This window comes from Pteropus medius, unplaced genomic scaffold (assembly GCF_902729225.1).
Source record: "Pteropus medius unplaced genomic scaffold, Ma_sr-lr_union100, whole genome shotgun sequence".
NCBI classification, from domain to species: domain Eukaryota; kingdom Metazoa; phylum Chordata; class Mammalia; order Chiroptera; family Pteropodidae; genus Pteropus; species Pteropus medius.
The window spans coordinates 1,589,119-1,609,005 of record NW_024342466.1 but is presented as its reverse complement, the minus strand read 5'-3'; the positions used below and the strand labels follow the sequence as shown (position 1 = coordinate 1,609,005).

The following is a 19,887-nucleotide window of genomic DNA, read 5'->3' as shown; positions in this document are numbered from 1 at the left end:
CCCATGTGACGCTTTTGTCCCCTTGGGACCAGGCAGTCCGTCTGTGAATCTGGAATCCGAAGATTGCACTCTACGCTCTTCAGTTCGAAACGTGTCCAGTTGACAGCCAGCCCGACCCCCCGTCAGATGAAGCGAAGGAGGAGGTCGTAGGGAACGTTACAGAACGTGCTTTTCAACAGAACAGCGTTCCGAGTCCGGTCTCGGAAAAAAAGCTTTTAAGGTTTCAGAACAGAGTCTCACTTTTGATAAAAGAGAACATTATTCAACAGCACCTGTGAGAGCCTTCTTTTAAAATACTGTCCCCTGTCCTTAACCGCCACCACAGACACGGCTGTTGGCCCGTCTCTAGAATAGGCCTTCGCGGAGGCCATGGGAGCTGAATTCCCATCCCCCTGTGGGCTGCCAGCCGGTGGCCTTCCCTTCGGCTGTAACACGAGCCTGTCTTTTCTATTTATAGCAACCCCCACAGCCCTCTCGGGCACAGCTGCTAACTTTGGACTCTGTTAAGAAGAAAAGCGGCGTGGTCAACACACAGACAGCACTACGATGGCCGACCCTGACCGCCTGCCCGACTACCCGCTCAGCTCAGACTTAGCAAAGCGATTAAAGTCCGCCCTGGACGCTGGCGATGAGGACACAGTGAGCGACTTGATCCGCACTCAGGTTCGGCACGTGGACGCCGTGGTAGAACTGGCCAACGATGACTGGATGAAACACCCGTCGGCCCAGTTGCCCCCCGGGGTGCTCCTAGGTAAGCAGAACACATCTGCCGCGTTTGAAACTAACTCACCCGGCACGTGCGCGTGGGGCCGGTGAGCCACTCCCGGCGGCGGAAGGGCAGATGGTGAAGGTGAATGACGTGTGATCGGCGGTCTGAGTCCTGCGTCTGTCTGTACGCACACACGTGCTGCCTACGCTGCGCAGGTCCACGCGGGTCACGGGGTCAACAAGGAGAGCAGGAGACAAAAAATTTAAAAACGAACCCATGGCAGCACCACCCAAAGAGTGTTTTCATTTCTCTGCATTTTTCCAAGCGACTCCGTTTATATGTGTGAATTTCCCCGACTTAACGGTCGTAGATACGATTTCGTGTTCTGCTCCACTGAGTTAATGTAGCTAAAGCGGTTTCCGTGTTGCCGTCTTAATTTCAATCACCTACTGAGGTGATTAATCACAAAATACTAAACCAAACGCCTGCAAGAGGGGACCTTTGCTGACGTCGCCGCCGCTGTAAATGATGCTCCGGCATTTCCCACGCCTTTCTTCCGACCGCGCTGTGTCCTTAGGATAATGTCCCAGGAGTAGGATCCCTGGAACGAGGTAGGAAGTTTCCCAGAGTGTTTTCCGGAAGGGTCTGTATCCCTCTCTGACAGCGAGTGCGAGTGCGTCATCTCGCCTCGGACAGCGCACGCTGCCGGTGATGAATTTTCACGCTTAGTGTCCACTTTAGTCGGTGTGTCCTGGACCTCTCCGCCACCTGCTCGCCCTTGCGCTCCTTATCCCTCGGGACGAGGTCCTGTCCTCGGGTTCTGTTTTCCTTTGTGACCTCTTCACGGGTGATGCACCTGCTTCGGTCCTCGGACAGCGTCTTGGTATCTCTTGTCATTTTTGTAAAACTTCACGTGCCATGTTGTGGTATTTGCTGGAAACATTTTCCCTGACCTGAGTGAGGTTTACTCTTAATTGTATCGTGCGGTTTTCTAGCTGGTCGGATGTGACCTCCATGACGTGAGTGATGTTCAAGCCTCCCCTCCACCCCCTAGACAGACTGCCTCCCAACACACATGTGGGCATGCACGCTCACACGTACGTGTGGGAACACACACTCACACGTGCAGGCATGCACACGTACATGTGGGAACACATGCTCACACGTGCAGGCGGTGCACCAAAGGGGAACATGCGTGGGATGTTGGGACCAGTGGGTGGAGCTTTAATGTGGCGAAGAGAAAGACTGTGGCTCCAGGCAGCGACCGCTCTGCCCTTGAGGTTGGTGTCCTCCCTGGACCACCGTCTCTGGGGAATTAAACAAGCTGCTTTAGGCTTTAGGGAGAAACCATCTCCTGCTTCTTCTTTTCCTTGGTTTTTTTAATATCTGGGTGACAGCCTAGGAGCCGAGAGCCCAAACAGAGACACACCTCTGTCGGGCCCGAGGGCCACCGGGTCACTGGGGAGCATCCCCGATTCCGGAACAAGGCTGTTAGGGTTCTGGTGTGCACGTGGGGCTTTTAGAACGTTTGAAGGGTGGTCAGAACTCAGGGCGACACCTTGAAATGCAGCCCGTATTGAGACTGGACACTGTAAAGAATGTAGACTCTCGGAGGACAGAATATGCAGGTGAAATTCACGTGACTTTTGAAAACAGGGCGGGGCCAGGGGAGGGGCCAGAGGTGGGAGCGCCCCGCCCTGTTTTCAGGCCAGGAGAGGCAAGAGCCAAGGGTCACGCTGGCCACAGCGTTCTGGAGAATGGGGAGGAAAATGTTTTCCATCTCAAGGACAACCTGGTTGACAGAATTCTGGATATTGTTCAAGAGGCAACAATTTGCAAAGATAAGAAAAAGAAAAGTCACAATTCTCTCTGCTTCTCACACGAACACACAGGGACCTTGCATCTATGGGTGAAATCTCCATGTTCATTGGTCTGTGAACTTATTACTCCCACCAAATAGAGCAGAAAAAGAATAATCACCACCAAGGCAGAGGGGAAAAGAGAGGCCAGACAAGAAAACGGGGAGAAGGTCTTTTTCTGGAGAATCCCCTCAGGTAGAACTTACCAATTTAACCAGCAGATAATGAGACAAAGTGCAGACTCTTGTCCCAGCACGGCCTGCGGCAGGCACGAGGCAGGCAACGGCCCTCAGTCAGGATCCCCCACAGGCACGACTCGCCTGTACCCCCGCGAAGAAGCCTCCTGCTCAGCTGCAAGGGTGGACACGGGGTGCTCGGAAGGGCACGGAAGTCTCCCCTGGGCACTCGGCCCTCCTCGTCAGACGCCATGATTTCTCCCCAGCCCCCGACTGTGTGAGTCTCCTCGCTGGGAGGGACCCGCCGGCTTCACAGGAGCTGGGGTGTTCTCTCTCTCCTCTCTCCCTCTCTCAAACAGGGCTTAGCCGCCCAGCTCACCCACAGTCACCTCCCCAACCTGTGCCAGCCACCCCATCCTAACTGGAACCTCCGCGCATGGGCCAAGCCCGAATCCCGGGGTGTGTGAGCACCTCTTCTAGGCCCCTAGGCCTCCCTACCCTTCCGGACCCCGCCTCCATGGGAGGGACAAAGCTGGCCCCAGCTACGTGCCGTCCAGCCTGCAGACTCACCTCCTGCCTCCACGAGAATATGCTGCCCTCCATCTCCATCAGTAACTGAGACACGCAGCCTCGCTGGGCCAGTGTTTACATCCACTGAATATTCCAAACTCAGACACGACCTCCCCAAGGGCAAGGCCCTCGTGGCCATCCAGAGCCTGGCAAGGGGTCTTCACCCCGAGGAGGAGCTCACACTCCGAGTGCCATGCCTAGCGTGGGGGAGCCAAGCTCCTTGGCTAACATTCTGCCGAGTGGGCACGGATGCCGCTGGGGTTGGTCTTTCTGCAGAGAATTAGCTAATTCTCCTTTCTGCTAAAGCCAAGTCTCTACCGTTTAATATCAGTGACTTGCATTACCTGTCCTTGCTTTTTTCAATGCCCATCGGCTGACTAAGCCCCAAGAACACAGGGAGGGAGAAAGGACGGCTGGGGGAGGGGTGGCAAGACCCCTCTTGCCCCCAAATGCATCAGCTACACAATTTGGTAACCGGTGTAATCAAACTACTTAAGAAACAACTGATTACTAATTGCTATTATTAAGGATGTCAGCATTTCATGATTTTGCTACTGATCTATTATGTACAAGTCAAGATGCTACTTGAATTCTCGATTGAAATAGAAAACTGGGGGCATTGCGTTGTGTTTGGGGTGATGGTATTTAAGCATCTGGAGGCGAGTTAAAGAAATACTAATTGGGTTTTTATTAAGAGAGGTCGCCCAGCAGCGGGGGTAGGTGGGGCACGAGCCGGGGTGAACACGTGACGGGCGCGTGCACGGACGTCAGGATGGCGTCTGCGTGTGGAAGCCAACTGCCCGCTCAACCAGCACCCACGAAGGCCTGAGCCGATCACGCTGTGACGGGCACTAAGGCCACGTGCCGATGGGACGTCGCTCCTCCCTGAGTCATGGAGAGGGTGTTCACCAGGGCGGGCCACACAGGTAGATGTCAGGTAAACGAGCAGAGCGCCCGCCTTAGAGGACTCGTATCTGAGCCGGTGCCAAGAATGCACACATTGCTGGTGGCCCAGGGACACGTGGTCTAACGGGAACTAACTGTGAGATGGCCCGGGCCCCTGCCTTGGCTCTGCCACACCTCGTGTGGTCTCGAACCTGTCATTCCATCTCTCTGAACCTTTCTCTCCTCATTTAGAACAAGGAGATCGGTCGCGCCGTCTGTCAGCGGCTCCACACATCGCCTGACCGGGCTTCTGAGACCAAGGACTCGGACTCGTGCTCGTGGAGGAGGCGAGCAGAGCCCGTTGCCTTTGTGGGCTGGGGCTTCCAGGCACAGGCCAGGCAGACTGGGCCTCACCTCCAAAGGGCTGGCAGCCCAAGCCGAGTGGGCGGGGAGGAATCCTCTGGAAGGCTGGCGGGAGCCAGGTGCACTGAAAAGGCAGCAGCGCAGCCTCGGCCTGACGGTCAGCGCGTGTCGGTCCTCGGACCGGAGCCCGCGAGAGCTGGGCCGGCCCTGCAGTGAGGCCTTTAGTCAGCACGCATTTCCAAGGTCATCAGTCATCTTTCTCGCTTTCCCAGACGAGGAAACTGAGGCTCAGGGGGGGTCGCAGTCCCACGGCCGGGAGGAGGCCCAGGTCCAGTGCTCCCCTGATGTTCCGTGGTGCCCGGAGTTCGTCCTGTGGCTGGACGTCAAGGCTCGCATTTGTCCCCCCTGGTCGATAACCCGTTAGGAGCAGCGTACAAACCGGGGATGCTTCCTGACTTGTAGTCAGGGGCTCCTGCCGCCCGCCCACCCAGTGGCATGGGAAAAATTCTCCATCAAAGCTGTATAAGCCCTTTGTCTTTACATTACACACACGCACGCACACATACATTCACACACGTACGTGTGCACACATGCACACACACACACATGCACGCACACACATTCACACATATGTGTGCGCATATGCACACACATGCACGCACACACATTCACACACATGTGTGTGCGCATATGCACATGCACACACATGCACGCACACACATGTACACACATCCACACAGAGACACTCACACGCAGTATTACACGACAATATCCACACACAGACATGTCACACATCGACATCGCTGTCATTATGCATGCACACACATGCACACACATTCACATTTTAGAGACACATGTACACATGCACATACGCGACACACACATTACACAGACACACATGCTCATTACATTACATGGACGACACACATGAGCATGCACACACGCACTGCACACACACATGCACACACAGACACACACTCATGCACACATGGATGCACACACACACGCAAGACACACGCAAGACACACGCACACATTCAGCTACGCCCCTTAACTCCAAATAATTCAGAGTATCAGGAAAACACACTGACGAATGAACGGGGTCTCGGCTGCAGAATAAAATCAGAAACAGGGAGCAGGAGGTCGCCACGACAGGGAGAGAGAGAGAGAGAGAGAGAGAGGAAGGCTGTCTGCCATCTCGGCGGCGCACTCCGAGCAGAAAATGTGGGGGCAGGGAGCCCCTGCTCGAAGCAAAATGAAATTAAACCTTTCTAAGTACTTATAAATCAGCACCTAATGACACCATCCCACCACCAGCCAGAGCATTGCTGTTATTACTTTGATTCACAAGCCAGGAAAAGATCCAGAATTATGCACAAATTATTGTCCCATCTTCTTAATTAACGCTGATTGCAAAATTCTTGCTAAAGTCCTTGCTAACAGACTCAATTATGCGCTGCCTGAATTGATTCACCCAGATCAAGTGGAATTTATTAGAAATACACTTTCCTACAATAACATCAGATTATCTTTGAATGTAGTTAAATTATTTAGGAATAAAATGGCTCCAGCAGCAGCCCTTGCTTTATATACAGAAAAATATCTCCCACCACCTAGTATGAAGATACTTCCGCGCTTTCTACCGGACACACGCCCTGGGCTCCTTTTTCCCCAGAAGTGGGTTGAATTCCTGGGAGGAGAAGAGATACATGCCTTCGAGCGAACGGTCCAGCTTCAAAGCACATGAGCAGGAAGAAAAATCCCACGGGCTGCATCTCAGCAGCCGCCGCCCCACCCCCGCCCCCCGCCCCGGGATGAACCCTCACTGCCTGTGGAACGAAGCGAAATTGCAATTAGACTAAATCAGGAAATTTTCAGAATCAAAATTGAGAAATAAGCTAATAAATAATGTATGCGGATGACATATTTCTGTTAGCATCACTGCCAGGAGAGTTTCGAAAGGACAAAAAGAAACGAGTTTACAGCAAAGAGGCTCTCCGCCTTCCCAGGGCGACGATGGTTCTGGTGGCGGCATTTCCCGCGAGCACGGGCACTCCGAGGGGACTGCTCGGAGCCGGCGACACACCGCCCATAGCCTGGTTCTACTTGCCGACCCTGTTTCCCACCATCTCCAATACCGAATTCAACTGGGTAGTGGGCAGGGACCGGGTATGTCCCATTCGCCATGTTCGGGCACGTGGCAGGATATGATAAACATTATTCCTAGACCAGATAGCACATGGAGGGCACCCAGAACCTCCTGGGTTGGCCCTTGAGGGACGAACACGTTCTTAACAGGTGCAGTCGAAAAGAGGGGACCGCAAATAAAGGAGCGGAGCAGAGGCGAGGCATACCCCCCAGAGAGGGAGGATGAGCCAGGCAAGTGAGCGGGGACCGGACCGTGCGAGGCCACAAGCCCTAGACACAGGCGTGTGCAGAGACACTGAGGAGCCACTCGGCAGCGAAAGGAAACCATCTAATGTAGAAAAAAAAACAGAAATTCTTTCACATATGGAGGAAGAATCGAGGTGATTCTGCCAGTAGATATGGTCAGCTGTCCGGTCCCACTCACTGTCCCCTCCTGCTTTACTAATAGAGATCCTATGGCCATCCAGCGGTGCCCACGTCCCCTGACGCTGAAGCTGGCCTTGTTCTGGTGACAGTGAGCTTCGCGGATCAGAGGGGACAGAAGGAAATATCGCGGAATCTGAAAACAGATCAACAGAAAGTACCAAATCCGAAGAACAGAAAATGAAAGGATCGAAAAGAAAACGAACGAACAAACAACGGGTCAGTCACACTCGACCGGAGGTCGAGAAGGGACAGAGGACGACAATGGAGCAGGAAAATATTTAAAGAAATAATGTCCGAACATTTCCCAAATGCGATGAAAGATGTAAACGAACGGATTCGAGAGGCTCGGCAGACTGGAAGCAGGACAGACGTGAGGGACGGAGGGGTCCTCGGTACGCGCCTGGCGCCAGCCCGCTTCGTTGGCCATTGTGCCTGGACGATGAAGAGCAGACGCTGCCGGAGTCCAGAGGGGGAAGATGTCCCCAGAGGAGACGCAGCGGCAACTTGGTATTTGGAGGCGCGTGTACCTCTCCTTCCCGCGAGCCCGCGCTGGTTCCCTGCCGCCCACAGAGACAGCCGCCCGTCTCCATAAACGAAGTTGTCTTGGAACGTGTTGCCCATGGCTGCGTTCGGGCTAAATGGCAGAGGGGAGCAGTTGCCACAGAGACCACATGACCTACAAAACCTAAAATATCTACTCTCCGGCGCTTCGGAGGAAACGTTCGACGACTCCTTTCCAAAAGCATACAGTTCCGATTTTATAGCGGCCGTTCAGTGCCTGAGAGATGTCTCGCGAGCTAACTACCCGCGCCATGTCTGCCAGCATCCCTTCGCCCACCCCGTATCCCGTGACTGTGACAGATGAAGGTGAGGCTCCGAGCAGGCTGAGAGTTCACGCATCGCTCTGCCAAGCGTCTGCGTGGAAAGTGACGAGAAGCATTTAGAAACATTGACAGCAATTTGGCAATTGCAGGAATTTATACAACGTCCAGTGCGTGTGATGACTGGGCTTATATTTATATGTCTTTTTTTCCATTTTACTTTCTCTTGTAAAAAATTTCCATTGTATTTTGAAAGAGAATCAGTCAGTGACAAATTGGGACAAAAAAAAATCCTTGGTCCTTTACCTCAGGTGGCTGAGAAACTGGCCCGAACCACAGCTCGGTGGCCCGTCAGTCTTCATGGCTCTTGGCACAGGCGTCTCTCTGCTCTCCTGTCCTCCCCTGCTCTGAGGACACAGCCGCTGCTCCTCCCAGGTGGCCCGTGGCCTCCAGGGTTCATGATTTGACTCTGGGTAGAGTTTACCTAACGAGATATTTGCTGGGGATGAACACCTGTGAAGGACACCGTGATCGGCAGACGGGAAGTTGATCTGTGACACAGCACCCCCCCCAGTGCCTTGGCCAGCTCCTAGGGGTGCTTGGGTCTGGTCCACATGTCGCAAGTTTCCCACATCGGGTCAGAAAGGCAGGACCTCTCTACCCACACACAACCAACCTTTAAACCTGGCCGCCTCGGGAGGGTGTTCTTCAGCGAGGCAGCTCTCTGAAGCCGGGACAAACCCTGAAGTTGCCAGCAGCTGGGGCGACAAGTCCGCCCTGACAGTGGGCTCTAGGGGGCACATCTCCACGCTCAGTGAAGGGTCCGGGCCCTGCTGCTCACCTCGCTCTGCTCCCTCAGGCCTGCTGTCTGCAGCTCGTTTTCCGCCTGGCTCCTCCTTTGCCTGACGCCCCACCTCGTCCGGCCTCCCCCTGCTTGCCTGCACGCCCACCTTCCAGACCATGCCCTTAGCCCCCTGCCACCCAGCCCGGAGGCTAGCGACGCCTGCCTCTGCTCCGCCCAGGATACTGACCCAGGTCCTCCCCTCCACCACGGGTGAAGTGGAGGACTTGAGCCATCCATGTCCTTCGGCTCCGATGGCATCCCGCTCAGACACCACCTTTGGAGAAGGCTGTCCTAACCCTCCTTCCTTTCACCCAGACACCTGCCTTGCTTTCTCATCTCACACCTGTACCTCTCCTGAGTGATGGTTTCACTCTGCCTGCTACTTCATGGTTCCCTCCGAGCATAGCGTTGCTTCAAAGCAAAGCTGTCCACTCTTTCTCTCCAAGGGCTTCGGGCACCTGAGACACGCCCGGCACATGCAAACTCAGCAGAGATTTTCTCCACATTCTATAGAAATTCGCCCTCCCACCTGCAAACTAGGAGAGGCTCAGCTTCACCAATCTCCCAAAATGTGATTTTTAAAAAACATTTCACAGTTTCATAGGCAAAGATCTCTTATTAGTTTTGTTTGTTTCTAAAGTAAAATTCAGTTGATTCACGTGTTTACGACAGAGTACCCAAGAGGCAAAGTGTTTCACATCACAGATTTCACTCCCAACTTTTTGGATTGTTCGTTTCTTTGGCTAAAAGGAGAGACTAGACGAGAAAGCCAGGCGATGCTGGGGCAGAGGGCAGTGCTGACATCATCTTCACGGGGCTGGGCACGGGGGGCTCTAGTCGCAAGCTGGTTTTCTAGAATCGTTAGCTGGAAGCATGGGGCACGGCTCCTGGATGCCCGAGCTTCGTCATCCCCACACAGGCACGGCAGTGCCTGCTGATCGTCCCCCTTCGCGTCTTGCTGGATGGCGTGGTAGAGGGACTTGCTGTACTTCCTCTTGAATTCAGACCTAATTCTCAACACGGCCACTTCGCTGCGGGAGACCACGACCCTGGCAGGACCTTATCACAAGTCCCCTTGCCCTTCCTGGAGTCATACGGTCTGTCAGCAGAATACAGGGGCTGGTTCTGGGCCCAGTGGACCAGGATCAGGAACGCAGTTTCCAGGTCTCTCTTGACTCCCTTGCTGATGCTCTCCAACATGTCATAAGGGCCGTAGCTCTCGTACCTTTCAAATACTTCCTGGAGGTGACACGCACTCCGCTCGGTCATGATGCTGATCCATTTTGGAACATCTCTTCACTCCAGCGTCGCAGAGATCCCGGGCGCCTGGGTCAATCAGTTCAGAACTGATGACAGATCCATCTTCTGCTCTGCTACCCTACGTGAGGGCAACGATCAGCTTGTAGAAGTCAACAGCCGTGTCGGAAAAAAAATGTCCTTCTCCAGATCAGTCTTGTGCATGTCCCTGTGGACTCTTAATTTCCTACAGCTCTCGGTGGGTCCTTGAGCAGATGATCTCAGTGAGAGAGTCCTCCTCGGTCCCTAGCCCCTTCATAAAGGCTTTCAGCTCCGAAGCATCCCAATGAGCAGGTGTTTTCAAAAGGCCCAAAATCTCTGTCTCCGGGTGGCCAGGCAAGGCTGACCGCAGTGCTGAAGCAAGTTTCTTGTTACTCCCTCTCTGCACGCAAAGGCAATATCCTGTCTCTGTTCGTTGCTGCGGATGGTCAAAATGCTGACGATGCTGACCTCGTCCACGCCTTTGGTCTCGATATTCACGCCGTTTCAATGTTCGGAGCATCCCAGTCGGCATCGGAGGTGGCGTAGGCTTTGACTGATCCATGTGTACTTGGGAGGGTAGAGTGATCACCCTCCTAGCTGGGCTTGCACAGAATTTCGTGAACAGTAGACATTTTGAAAGAAGTCGAGCTTCTTGTTCTCTTAACTTGCATTTTAAATTAGTAAAATCAGAAATCGTGTGTGTTTAATAGTCATTTATACTTTTTATAATGTCTCTTTCCTAGCTTTCTGTTGGAAGTTCAAAGTTTCCATTTTTTTTGCCGGCAGAAACATTAGTAGAATGAACTCAGAATCGACCAGACAGTGCTGGCCTCACTTCGCTCCACGCGGAATTGCAGAGCAGCCGAGGACTCCGCCGGGAGCCCACCCTCCTTCACTGCGGGACCCGTAAATGTCTCGTTTCCAGAAGGGACATCAAGGATGACAGGACACAGCGATCAGACCAATCCAGCTTCAAGAGGGTATTTTGCTCCCTGTGTGAGATTCATAAAAAACAATCAGTGTGAATATGCAATTTGTCTCAAGAGGCAGGAGCTGCAATTTCACCGTGTAATTAAATCCCCACGACAGTGGTAAAGAGACTTCGCCACCTTTATCCGGGACAGCGTCAACGACACGCTCCCCAGCACAGTCCACTGAGTCGCAGCGGCTCCGCAGGGTCCGCCGCCCTGCTTCACGCTCAGCCGGGGCGGATACGCGGGCTCAAAGGCACCTTCGCAGGCTCGAAGGCACCTTTGCTTCCAGTCTCGCAAAAAAGGTCCCCGGGTGACCGGTGGAAGCAGCCCTTGACCTTGGGACACGACAGCATTCACACTGAGACGTGACTTTGCTGTCGTGCAGGATCTGCGGCATAGCCACGTCGGGGAAACACATTCCCGAGGCCTTTTTCTCCCCACGTGCGCTCGTCCACGTGGTGGGAATGAGGTTTCTTAGGGATGCGAAGTCAGCACAGACGGTTTAAGTCGTTATTAATCGAGGCGCTTGATCCGAGGGCGTCGAACGCCGCCATGTCGTGTTGAACGGGGCGTGCTCTGCTAACGCTTTTCAGAAGAAGGTGGTGATGCTTTCACAGCTTTGACATTTAGTACCTGCGTGCGTGATGACCTCAGGTGGGCGGGCGGATTGGTCCTGCAGCCCTTCAGAGAGGGGACTTACGCACCTGCCCAGCTTACTTCTTGTTAAAATTTTTTTAATTAAAAAAGCCGGAGGGAGCAGAGACGAAGGAGGAATGTCTTCGGGATATTAAGAGGGGAAAGTGAGGTGTGAAAGTAGATGAACCGTAAGACCTGGGCTGTCGTGCCGGGTGGTGGTGGCGTTGGCGTCCGAGGGCCGGTTGGATTTTGCCATTTATCATTGCCGTTTATAGAAGCCGCTCGTGTAGGAAGCACACACTTGACTGGCATAACGAGGCACATCGGCCCATTTGAGAAAATGTGCAGAATCTCACGACGTCCACAGGGGAGTGGCGTCCTGCCTTAGCTTGTCCATGCACTTGGACACTTGGCCCAGAGGAAGCCAGACATTTGCCCAATGGCCTAGGAAAGAATCCGCACATCTGCCTTTCCCCGAGAACACGGCGTCCTTCAGCCCCGTGGCCAGCCAGGCGCGTCTACCGTGCAGCAGCGAGAACCACTTCTCCGAGGGGAAGCGCAGACTCTGGCTCCAGCCCGACCCGAAACAATGCGTCTACCAATGGCCTGAGTGACTCCATGGAAGGGCAGGTGCCGTACTGGTGGATGACGTGGCGCGTGACACGATACAGATTCCAAGGGTTCTCGACAAATGGTCGTGTTCAAACGGTAATTATTATTGTTGTGGAACCTCAAGGTCTTCGCCTCCTGCCATCGACTGGCAGATGGTTTTCTTTTCCTCAGAAGCGTCTGAGGATGACCACTGCAGAGCTCTGCAGGACCACCCAGCTGAGGCTGAAACGGGGGGCAGGCGGGCGTCCCCGCAGGGCGGGACCCCTTCTCCACGTGTGCAGGCCACGAGGAGGAGGCTGCAGGACGCCCGCTCGGTGCTTAGGCTGCATCCTCCAACCCTTTACACCGGACTCTCTGAGGCCAGGACCTAGTATTTTTTGAAGCTCCCGGGGATTCCAACTTTTAGCCAGGGATTGAACCCCTGCTCTACAGGTATCGTGTGTATTATTTCTCCAGTTTGAGCTTTATAGTGAGAATTTCCTAAAGAAAGACTCATATTTTTTCCATCTTCTCTAAAAGGTGTTCACGAAGCCTTCCATCACAGGTTGAAATACACATACCTGCGCCTACATCCCCTCTGCATACTAATGAAACCGTCATACCACAAAGGGAAATTCTCCTAGTCCGCCCTGCTGTGTTCCTCGCGGCCCACCGAGCTCCGAGCGCCCCCACCCCCTTTTCTAAATTCTCTCAGTCCATCTTTTCCACAATCCATTGAGGGAGCTCGCCCAGGACTGACATCAACTCAAACATTTGGGGAATCGAATTCTTTTCCTGTTTGAACACTAAAATTCTCATCTTCAGGTCTTCCTGTGTCATCGTCGTTTCTCAAAGATTTTGATGATTGCTCAGAAACTTCCTATGTGAAGAAAGTGAGTTTTTACGCAGACCGAAGTAGGCCGAGAAGGTCGGATTTGAGCTGCAGCTGGAAGGCTGTGCGTTGGCTTTGACCAAGCTGAGAAGGATGAGGATGCTATAATTGAAAGAAACGTGGCTGGACCGAAGCACGGTGCAACTGGGCGGGACTGGTGGGCAATGGGTCAGGAAGCAGTGTCGTCCCCCATCACTGAAGGACGTGGTTCCGCTGGTGGGAAAGGCGAGGCGGAGGACTCCTGTGTTCGGGGCCTCCGGTCACCGCTTCTTCCTCTGTGACCCTTGAGAAGCCGTGGCACGTCTCGTCTTCAACAAAGGATGCACGTTCTGGGATCAGTTCTCAGTTACTGGAAGAAACAGGCCACCGGGGGCCCCAGATGACGGCTTTGGGAACCCCTGGTCTGCCCTCTGGAGCCTCCCCCAGGGACACCCCTGCCGCCGGGTCACCCGCAGCGCCCGCTGCGCCTCCCCCACACGTCCTCAGGGCTGACACAGCCCTCGAAACACAGCATGGTGCACTCACCATGGTCACAGCAGCATGAAAGCGAGGACATTGCGCAGAGCAGGACAGAGAAGTCCCGACCATTGTGGGGTGTCGCCCCGTGTGTGGACAGCAGTCTCGGAGACATACAGGTGTGTCTCTGTGGGGTTCATGTTTATAGAGTCACGAGGGGGCAGCTGAGCACTTTGACATCTTGGTGGTCACATGACGCTGGTCGTATCAAGTAACTCTTACCTTTGTCGGAGCCCACGGGAGTTGTAAATACACCGCCACTGCGCCCCAACTGCATGACAACTGAGTGATGACGATAGAAACAGCTTGTATGCCACAAGGCCATCGGTCCCCTTCTCGAAGAACTTTCCCGAAATCAACGCCATTGCATTGGAGAGGTGGCCAGAGCCAGTGAGAGGAGCACTGAGAATCTTCCAGAAGGTGGAAAAAGAGCCTCGGGCCAGAGCTGGGTTCTGGCCCTGGAGCACCGCGCTGCCTTGGTCACGGGAGACCTGCCCCAGCCGGAGCCCCTCACAGACCAGTTCTTCCGAGATGCCAACGTGGTGTTCGAGATCGAGAAGGAGGAGACGGGGTGGCGGGTGAGATCCCCGGCCACGTTTGGCCCGTCAGGTACCCTTGCTCTTCCAAAGCTGAGTGATTCATTCTTAAGGAGCCACGGACACCGCTCGGACGCGTGGCCCCCGCGGGCGGACTGCCCACGCCGGCGCTGCACTCCACGCGCGCCAGCGGAGGACGTCTGGCGGCAGCATCCGGTCCGCAGGAGTTTAGGGTGCAGGGTTTGGGTGATGGGCTGTCAGGCATCACGGTGGGAAGCCAAGGTGTGAGCTACGCCCGCCGGAGGTGCCTCTGGCCTTTAAAACAGAGCGTTGGCGCGCGTGCTGATCTGCCAGGCGTTTGGCAGCCGGGGAGGCGGGAGGTGGAGAAGGCATGCCTCTGCTTCGAGGATGCCCAGGGCAGGCCCCCGACATGCCGCTCTGAACCCGGGAACACTGCGGCTCCAGGGGGTGGCTGGGGTACGGCCAGCAGCAACAGAGAGAGAGAGCTCTCAGCACACGCTCCGCCTGACAGTGGGGAGGAGGGCGAAGAAACCAGAGGTCTCTGGATCATCTACCTGGTGCACACCTGCCACCTGAACACGCTGCGTGCTGGCGGGCAAGAGACCCCACAAGTGGGGAGCTCGCCCCCTCACCCCCTCCCTGGGATGAATGGTCTTGCTGACCGCCAGGCCGAGCGGGCTTTCCTGGCTGGCACCGTGTACTGGGCACCCTTCCTCCGTGTGCCAGACGCATCACAGCTACCAAGAGGGTCATGTGCTGGAATCCGCAGCAGCTCTGCCAGACCAGGAGGATTCGGACTCTGCAGTCAGTATGCCAATGGCCAGCGTCACATGTCCCCAACACAGGAGCTCCAAAGAACAGACTCAGTTCTATTTACACCTCACAGAGGAGGGTGGTAAACCCAGACACTGTCAGAGCAGCTGTGCCAGCTGGGGGTTGGGGGTGGGGCTGCAAGGAGGTAAATGCTTTCCTATTGGCCGGCGCCACCCCCCAGCCGAGGGGGTCCTGAGCTGGTCTGGGTCTCCTCTCCCTCACCTGCCCCAGACAAGACACACAGTCCTCAAGGACTGCGTGGCGGTTCAACCAAGAATGCCCAATGTTTGAATGCTGGATTAATGTTTTGGGTTTTGTTTTTTAATCACATGCCTCCCAGCCCTCGACGCTCGCTCAAGCTCAAATGCTGCAGTTTCAAACAGATATCGATGTCGGCCCAGCTCTGAATCCACGGGCCTCCTCCTCCTCCTCTCCTTCGTGCGGCACACCTGTGCGACAGGACGCTCGGGCGCACAGGGGCGTGAGCCGCTGGGGAGGAAAGGCCGGCGCGGAGAGCGCGGACCGACCCGCGGCCGCGGTGCAGGCTGGGAAGCGGGGCGCAGGCTCAGGGCTGCGGGGTCCCTGCTCTTTCGGCTCCGCCGCCTGCCTTCCCTTGCAGCTGGCCCAAAGGCTGTTTGAGAACAGTGGTCCCACATGCTCCGCCCTCTCTCATATGAGGCCAAGTCCCGCGGGGATGGGGGCACAGCTCATAGGGTCACGGTGGCCGGCCCCTCGGCACAGCACCCTGACGGAAGGCTGGCCCCGTCGGCCCGCAGTCCAAGGAGAGCATCGGCATGGAGGAGCCGACGTTTGCGGGATATCCCACGCGGGAGAAGCCTACACCGTGTCCCTCCAGAAGGCAGAACCTGGGCCGGGGCGGGAACGACAGGAAGCTGACTCGGGCTTTCGGACCCAGAGAGCTGCCTCCGAACCCGGTTCTCTTGCAGGCTGGAAGCTCAGTGCCATCTCCCGGGACCTGGACACGGCTGCTGGCCCTGCGCTAGGGCGGAGCTTAATGCCCAGCAAAGCCCCTCCCGCCAGTCCACAGGGAAGACACGGGAACCCAGGGTGGCTGAACAGAGCCGCTGGTGTGGGTGGAGCTGGGCTGACAACTCGGCATGCCCCAGAGGATAAAGCTCCCCTTCCTGGCCCCCTAGTAAGCAGACTTCCCATCGCAGGAAAATGAGAGCGTTCAAGAACCAGAAGCCAGTCCCGCAGGAATGTGGGTCACCATTATCATGAAGGATTCTGCCCATCCTCCCGGCTCCAAACTGGACTCGGTCTTCACGGGGAAAGCAGCCCAAACCCGAGCACGCCCATGTCCCCTGGGCCCCTGGCCACCATCGCCCACCGCTAGGAAAAGAGGCCCCCACACTCACCCACGGAGTGTGCAAAGGACCTCCAGGCCGGGCCCTGGGGACGCGGGGCAGGGAGGTAATTAGGAGTGCTCTTTCGCAGCCGCACAGCAAGAGTCCCAGGAAGGAGGTGGCCTGTGAAAGGGTCCCCTCCGCAGCTCGTTAGAGCCACAGTATCGATTCTTCCATCATTATCAGGAGGCATCTCTGCCGTATGAAATGCCGTCCCTTGAAGTGTATTCACCAGGGGCCGCTTCCCCCATTTCCACGGGCGTCCTGGCTGCTAACAACCTTCCACGAACCTTTTGAAAGCCCAAAGTTTTCAGAGAAGTGAGATGTGTGGCACCTGCTCCATTCATCCCGCAAGAAAGAGCAATGCTACACACACACACAGACACCTACACACAGGCACGGACGCACACACGCACACAGACCCTAAAAAGCGCAAAGAAACAGACAGGAATTGTGCTGAACGTGGCCCAGCACTTCAAAGCGGCTTCTGAAACTCTGCCACTTCCAAGAGGACTAAACTTTCTGAGTCCTTCTCTGGGGCGACGCTGGTGCTCTGGGTCAGTTTGTTTTGTCTGCTGCGTCTCTGCTTAATGGTGAAGGGCGTGCGGGGCTGGATGAGAGAGAGCCGGGCTCCAGAAAAGCCCACAGCTGACTCTCCTCCCTTAACCTGCCCTGAATTTAGAGCCTAAAGAATGTGAATTCCTCGCTTAAATCTCCCACTGTCCACCTGCTTGGTGGCTTTTAAACCCTGGAATGCACCCGAGTCCCCAGACCCCCACGTTTGGTTTCGTTGTCGCTGCTCTGTTTGTGTGTGTGTGTGTGTTGTGTGTGTTGTGTGTGTGTGGTGTGTGTATTGATATTGACCAACTGTTGTGTGTTATTGTGTTGTGTGGCTTTTTTTGCATGCAATGTGTGTGTATTATTATGTTATTGTATTATTAATATAGTGTGTGTGTGTTGTGTGTGTGTATTTATTGTGTATGTCTTGTTGTGTGTGTGTGTGTTATTATTGTGTGTTATTGATGATGTGTTTATTGTGTGTATGTGTGTTATTGAAGCGTGGCCTTTCATTTCCTGTGGACTGGCTTTCTCCCTATACCTCTCTCTGCTCCTCTGCTTGACCACCCCATCCTCTGGATCCCCGGACTTCTGGGTTTTCTGTCCCAGATCTGTGTCCATCTCCCTACACGCCCACTGGTACCTGGTTTCACCCTATTCCAGCCTTCTGGGGCGCCGCCCCACACCGCGCCCCCCACTCACCTTGCCTGCCCCTCTCTCCCAGGCCTCTGGACCCTGGAGTACAAGCGCGAGCTCACCACGCCCCTGTGCATCGCAGCGGCTCGAGGCAACGCCGCCTGCGTGAGCCACCTGCTCGGCCGAGGCGCTGACCCCAACGCCAGCCCCGGCGGCCGCGGGCCCCTGCACGAGGCCTGCCTGGGGGGCCACACAGCCTGTGCCCAGCTGCTGCTGCAGCGCCGCGCCGACCCCGACCTGCTCAGCGCCGAGGGCCTGGCGCCCCTGCACCTCTGCCGCACGGTCGCCTCGCTCGGGTAAGACACGCGGCCCAGACCACCGGGACCCCGGCCTGGGTCGCGGCTGCCGGGGGCCGGCCACGCCCCTCCGCCCGGCCCCGGCCACGCCCCTCCGCCCGGCCCCGGCCACGCCCCTCCATCCCGGCCCCTAGCACACTCGGACCCCTAGCACCTCGCACCGCCTGGCCCCGCCCAGACCCAGAACCCGGCCTCGGTCACCGCCCCGGCCCTAATTGTCCACCAAAGCTCCGCAGCGGCCACATCGCCCGCTCCACCCCGACCCGGCTCCGGCCCCGGGAGGGTGTAATTAGCCTTGATTGCGAGCGGAGGGGGGAGGCGCCACGCCGAGGTAATGAGCGGGGTGATCAGGCCCGCAGACACGGCGCCGAGGAATGCTAAAAGGCCACTGGAGGGGTTGGAGGCTGAGAAATTAGGGTTTTTAATGATAATTTTATGCAGAATAATTGTCACAGTGTGACATAAATGGTTAGCTCCTCAGGCGGGGCTCCGGAGCCCCACTAGGAAGTCGAGCTGGGCTTGGCATTTTGGGGGGCGCAGCGGCCCCCAAGCCCACCACCCGCCCAGGTTCTGGGGTTCAGGAGGTTCTGCAACTGCCTCGTCCAGCCCCGCGTACGTCCCTGCAGAATCTGTCCCCACGGGGTCCAGTGGGCCCAGGAGAGGCTGCGGGGCCACCGTGACATAGCAGAGGATTTATGTTCCGTTTCTCAGCTTGCAGTGTGTCATCTTGACATTTCTTTTAGTCAAAGTGTTCTAGTCCCTGCCCTCGGGGTTGTTAATTTCTTGGTCTTCTATCTCTAGAGTGAGGATTAAATAAAATCACCATGTCACGTTGCAGGCAGGCAGGACTCCGGGCTCTCAGTGACCAAGGCAGGGGCAGCACCTACAAATGTCCCCCGAGTTCAGAGTGGGAACTCAGAGAGGCACGCCGACCACCAAAAGTCTTGAGAGTGACTGAAGGAAACAATGTTCTAACAGGATATTTTTTTAAAAAAACAGTTTTACCGGGGGTGTAACTGCATACAAAGAGCTGCTCACAATTAAAGTGTGCAATCCGATCAACCTGGGCACAGGGATAAGCTCTCCTGACACAGGCCTGTTATCAAAGGAGCGAGCGCAGCCGTCACCATGAAAACGTCCCCTCCCCCACCGGCATCTCCCCCTCCCTCCTCCGCCGTTTCGACGCTCCAGTTTAGCCTGATCTTGCCCGGCCGTTATATCAATGGAACGCGCTCCCTTTTGTCTGCCACACATAATAACTTTGAGATTGAGCACACCGTGTGTATCGGCGACGCACTCCTCTTCCTGGCCGAGTGGTGTTCCACGGTATACGGTTTTTCTCCATTCATATGTTGAGAGACATTTGTCTGTCTCCAGCTTGGGCCGATTACAGTTAAAGCTCTGTGAAGGTGGGTGTGCCAGCCTTCGAGTGTGTGCTTTCACTTCTCCTGGATAAGGACCTAGGACTGGAAAGGCTGGGTCCTATCGTGCGATTAAAAGATAATAACCTTTTAGGTGTGATAAATGCTCTAATGATAAAGAAAAAAAAGAAAAGAAAAAAAAGATTTCAGAACAAATTTTATCCTGTTTGTTTTTTTACTCCAATCTAATATGATAAAAAAAAATCTCTAATTTTTTCCCCCAACGTAGTTACTTCTTTTTTTAAAATAGCTGGACGTTTATGGCTTTTACCTGTTACAGTAGAAATGCCAGCAAACGTGCTGAGAGGACCTGACTGACAGAGTGTCTGCAGGTGAGACTTGGAGTATGGAGCATCTCGTCCCGTTCAATATTAAGAATGGGAATTGTACGAATTAAGAAGACCCTTTCTTGTTAATAAAAACTTCCTTTTAACTACGAAAATAAATCAATAAAAGATAACCTTTTGAGAAACTGCCAGACTGGGTTCCCAC

At 55.1% G+C, this 19,887-nt stretch overlaps 1 protein-coding gene and 1 pseudogene across 1 annotated transcript in view; one reads left to right on the top strand and one right to left on the bottom strand.

The window, feature by feature from the left end:
• Positions 1-546: 546 nt before the first annotated feature.
• The window catches only part of ASB18 (ankyrin repeat and SOCS box containing 18), a 46,276-nt gene continuing 26,935 nt past the window's right edge, over positions 547-19,887 (top strand). Inside the window, exons 1-4 of the mRNA XM_039860238.1 lie at positions 547-751; positions 1,881-1,883; positions 14,177-14,296; positions 17,707-17,974. Coding sequence (XP_039716172.1) covers positions 547-751; positions 1,881-1,883; positions 14,177-14,296; positions 17,707-17,974 — 596 coding nt within the window. The remainder of the gene's footprint in view (positions 752-1,880; positions 1,884-14,176; positions 14,297-17,706; positions 17,975-19,887) is intronic.
• Positions 8,482-17,830, bottom strand: LOC120600729 (annexin A2-like; annotated as a pseudogene).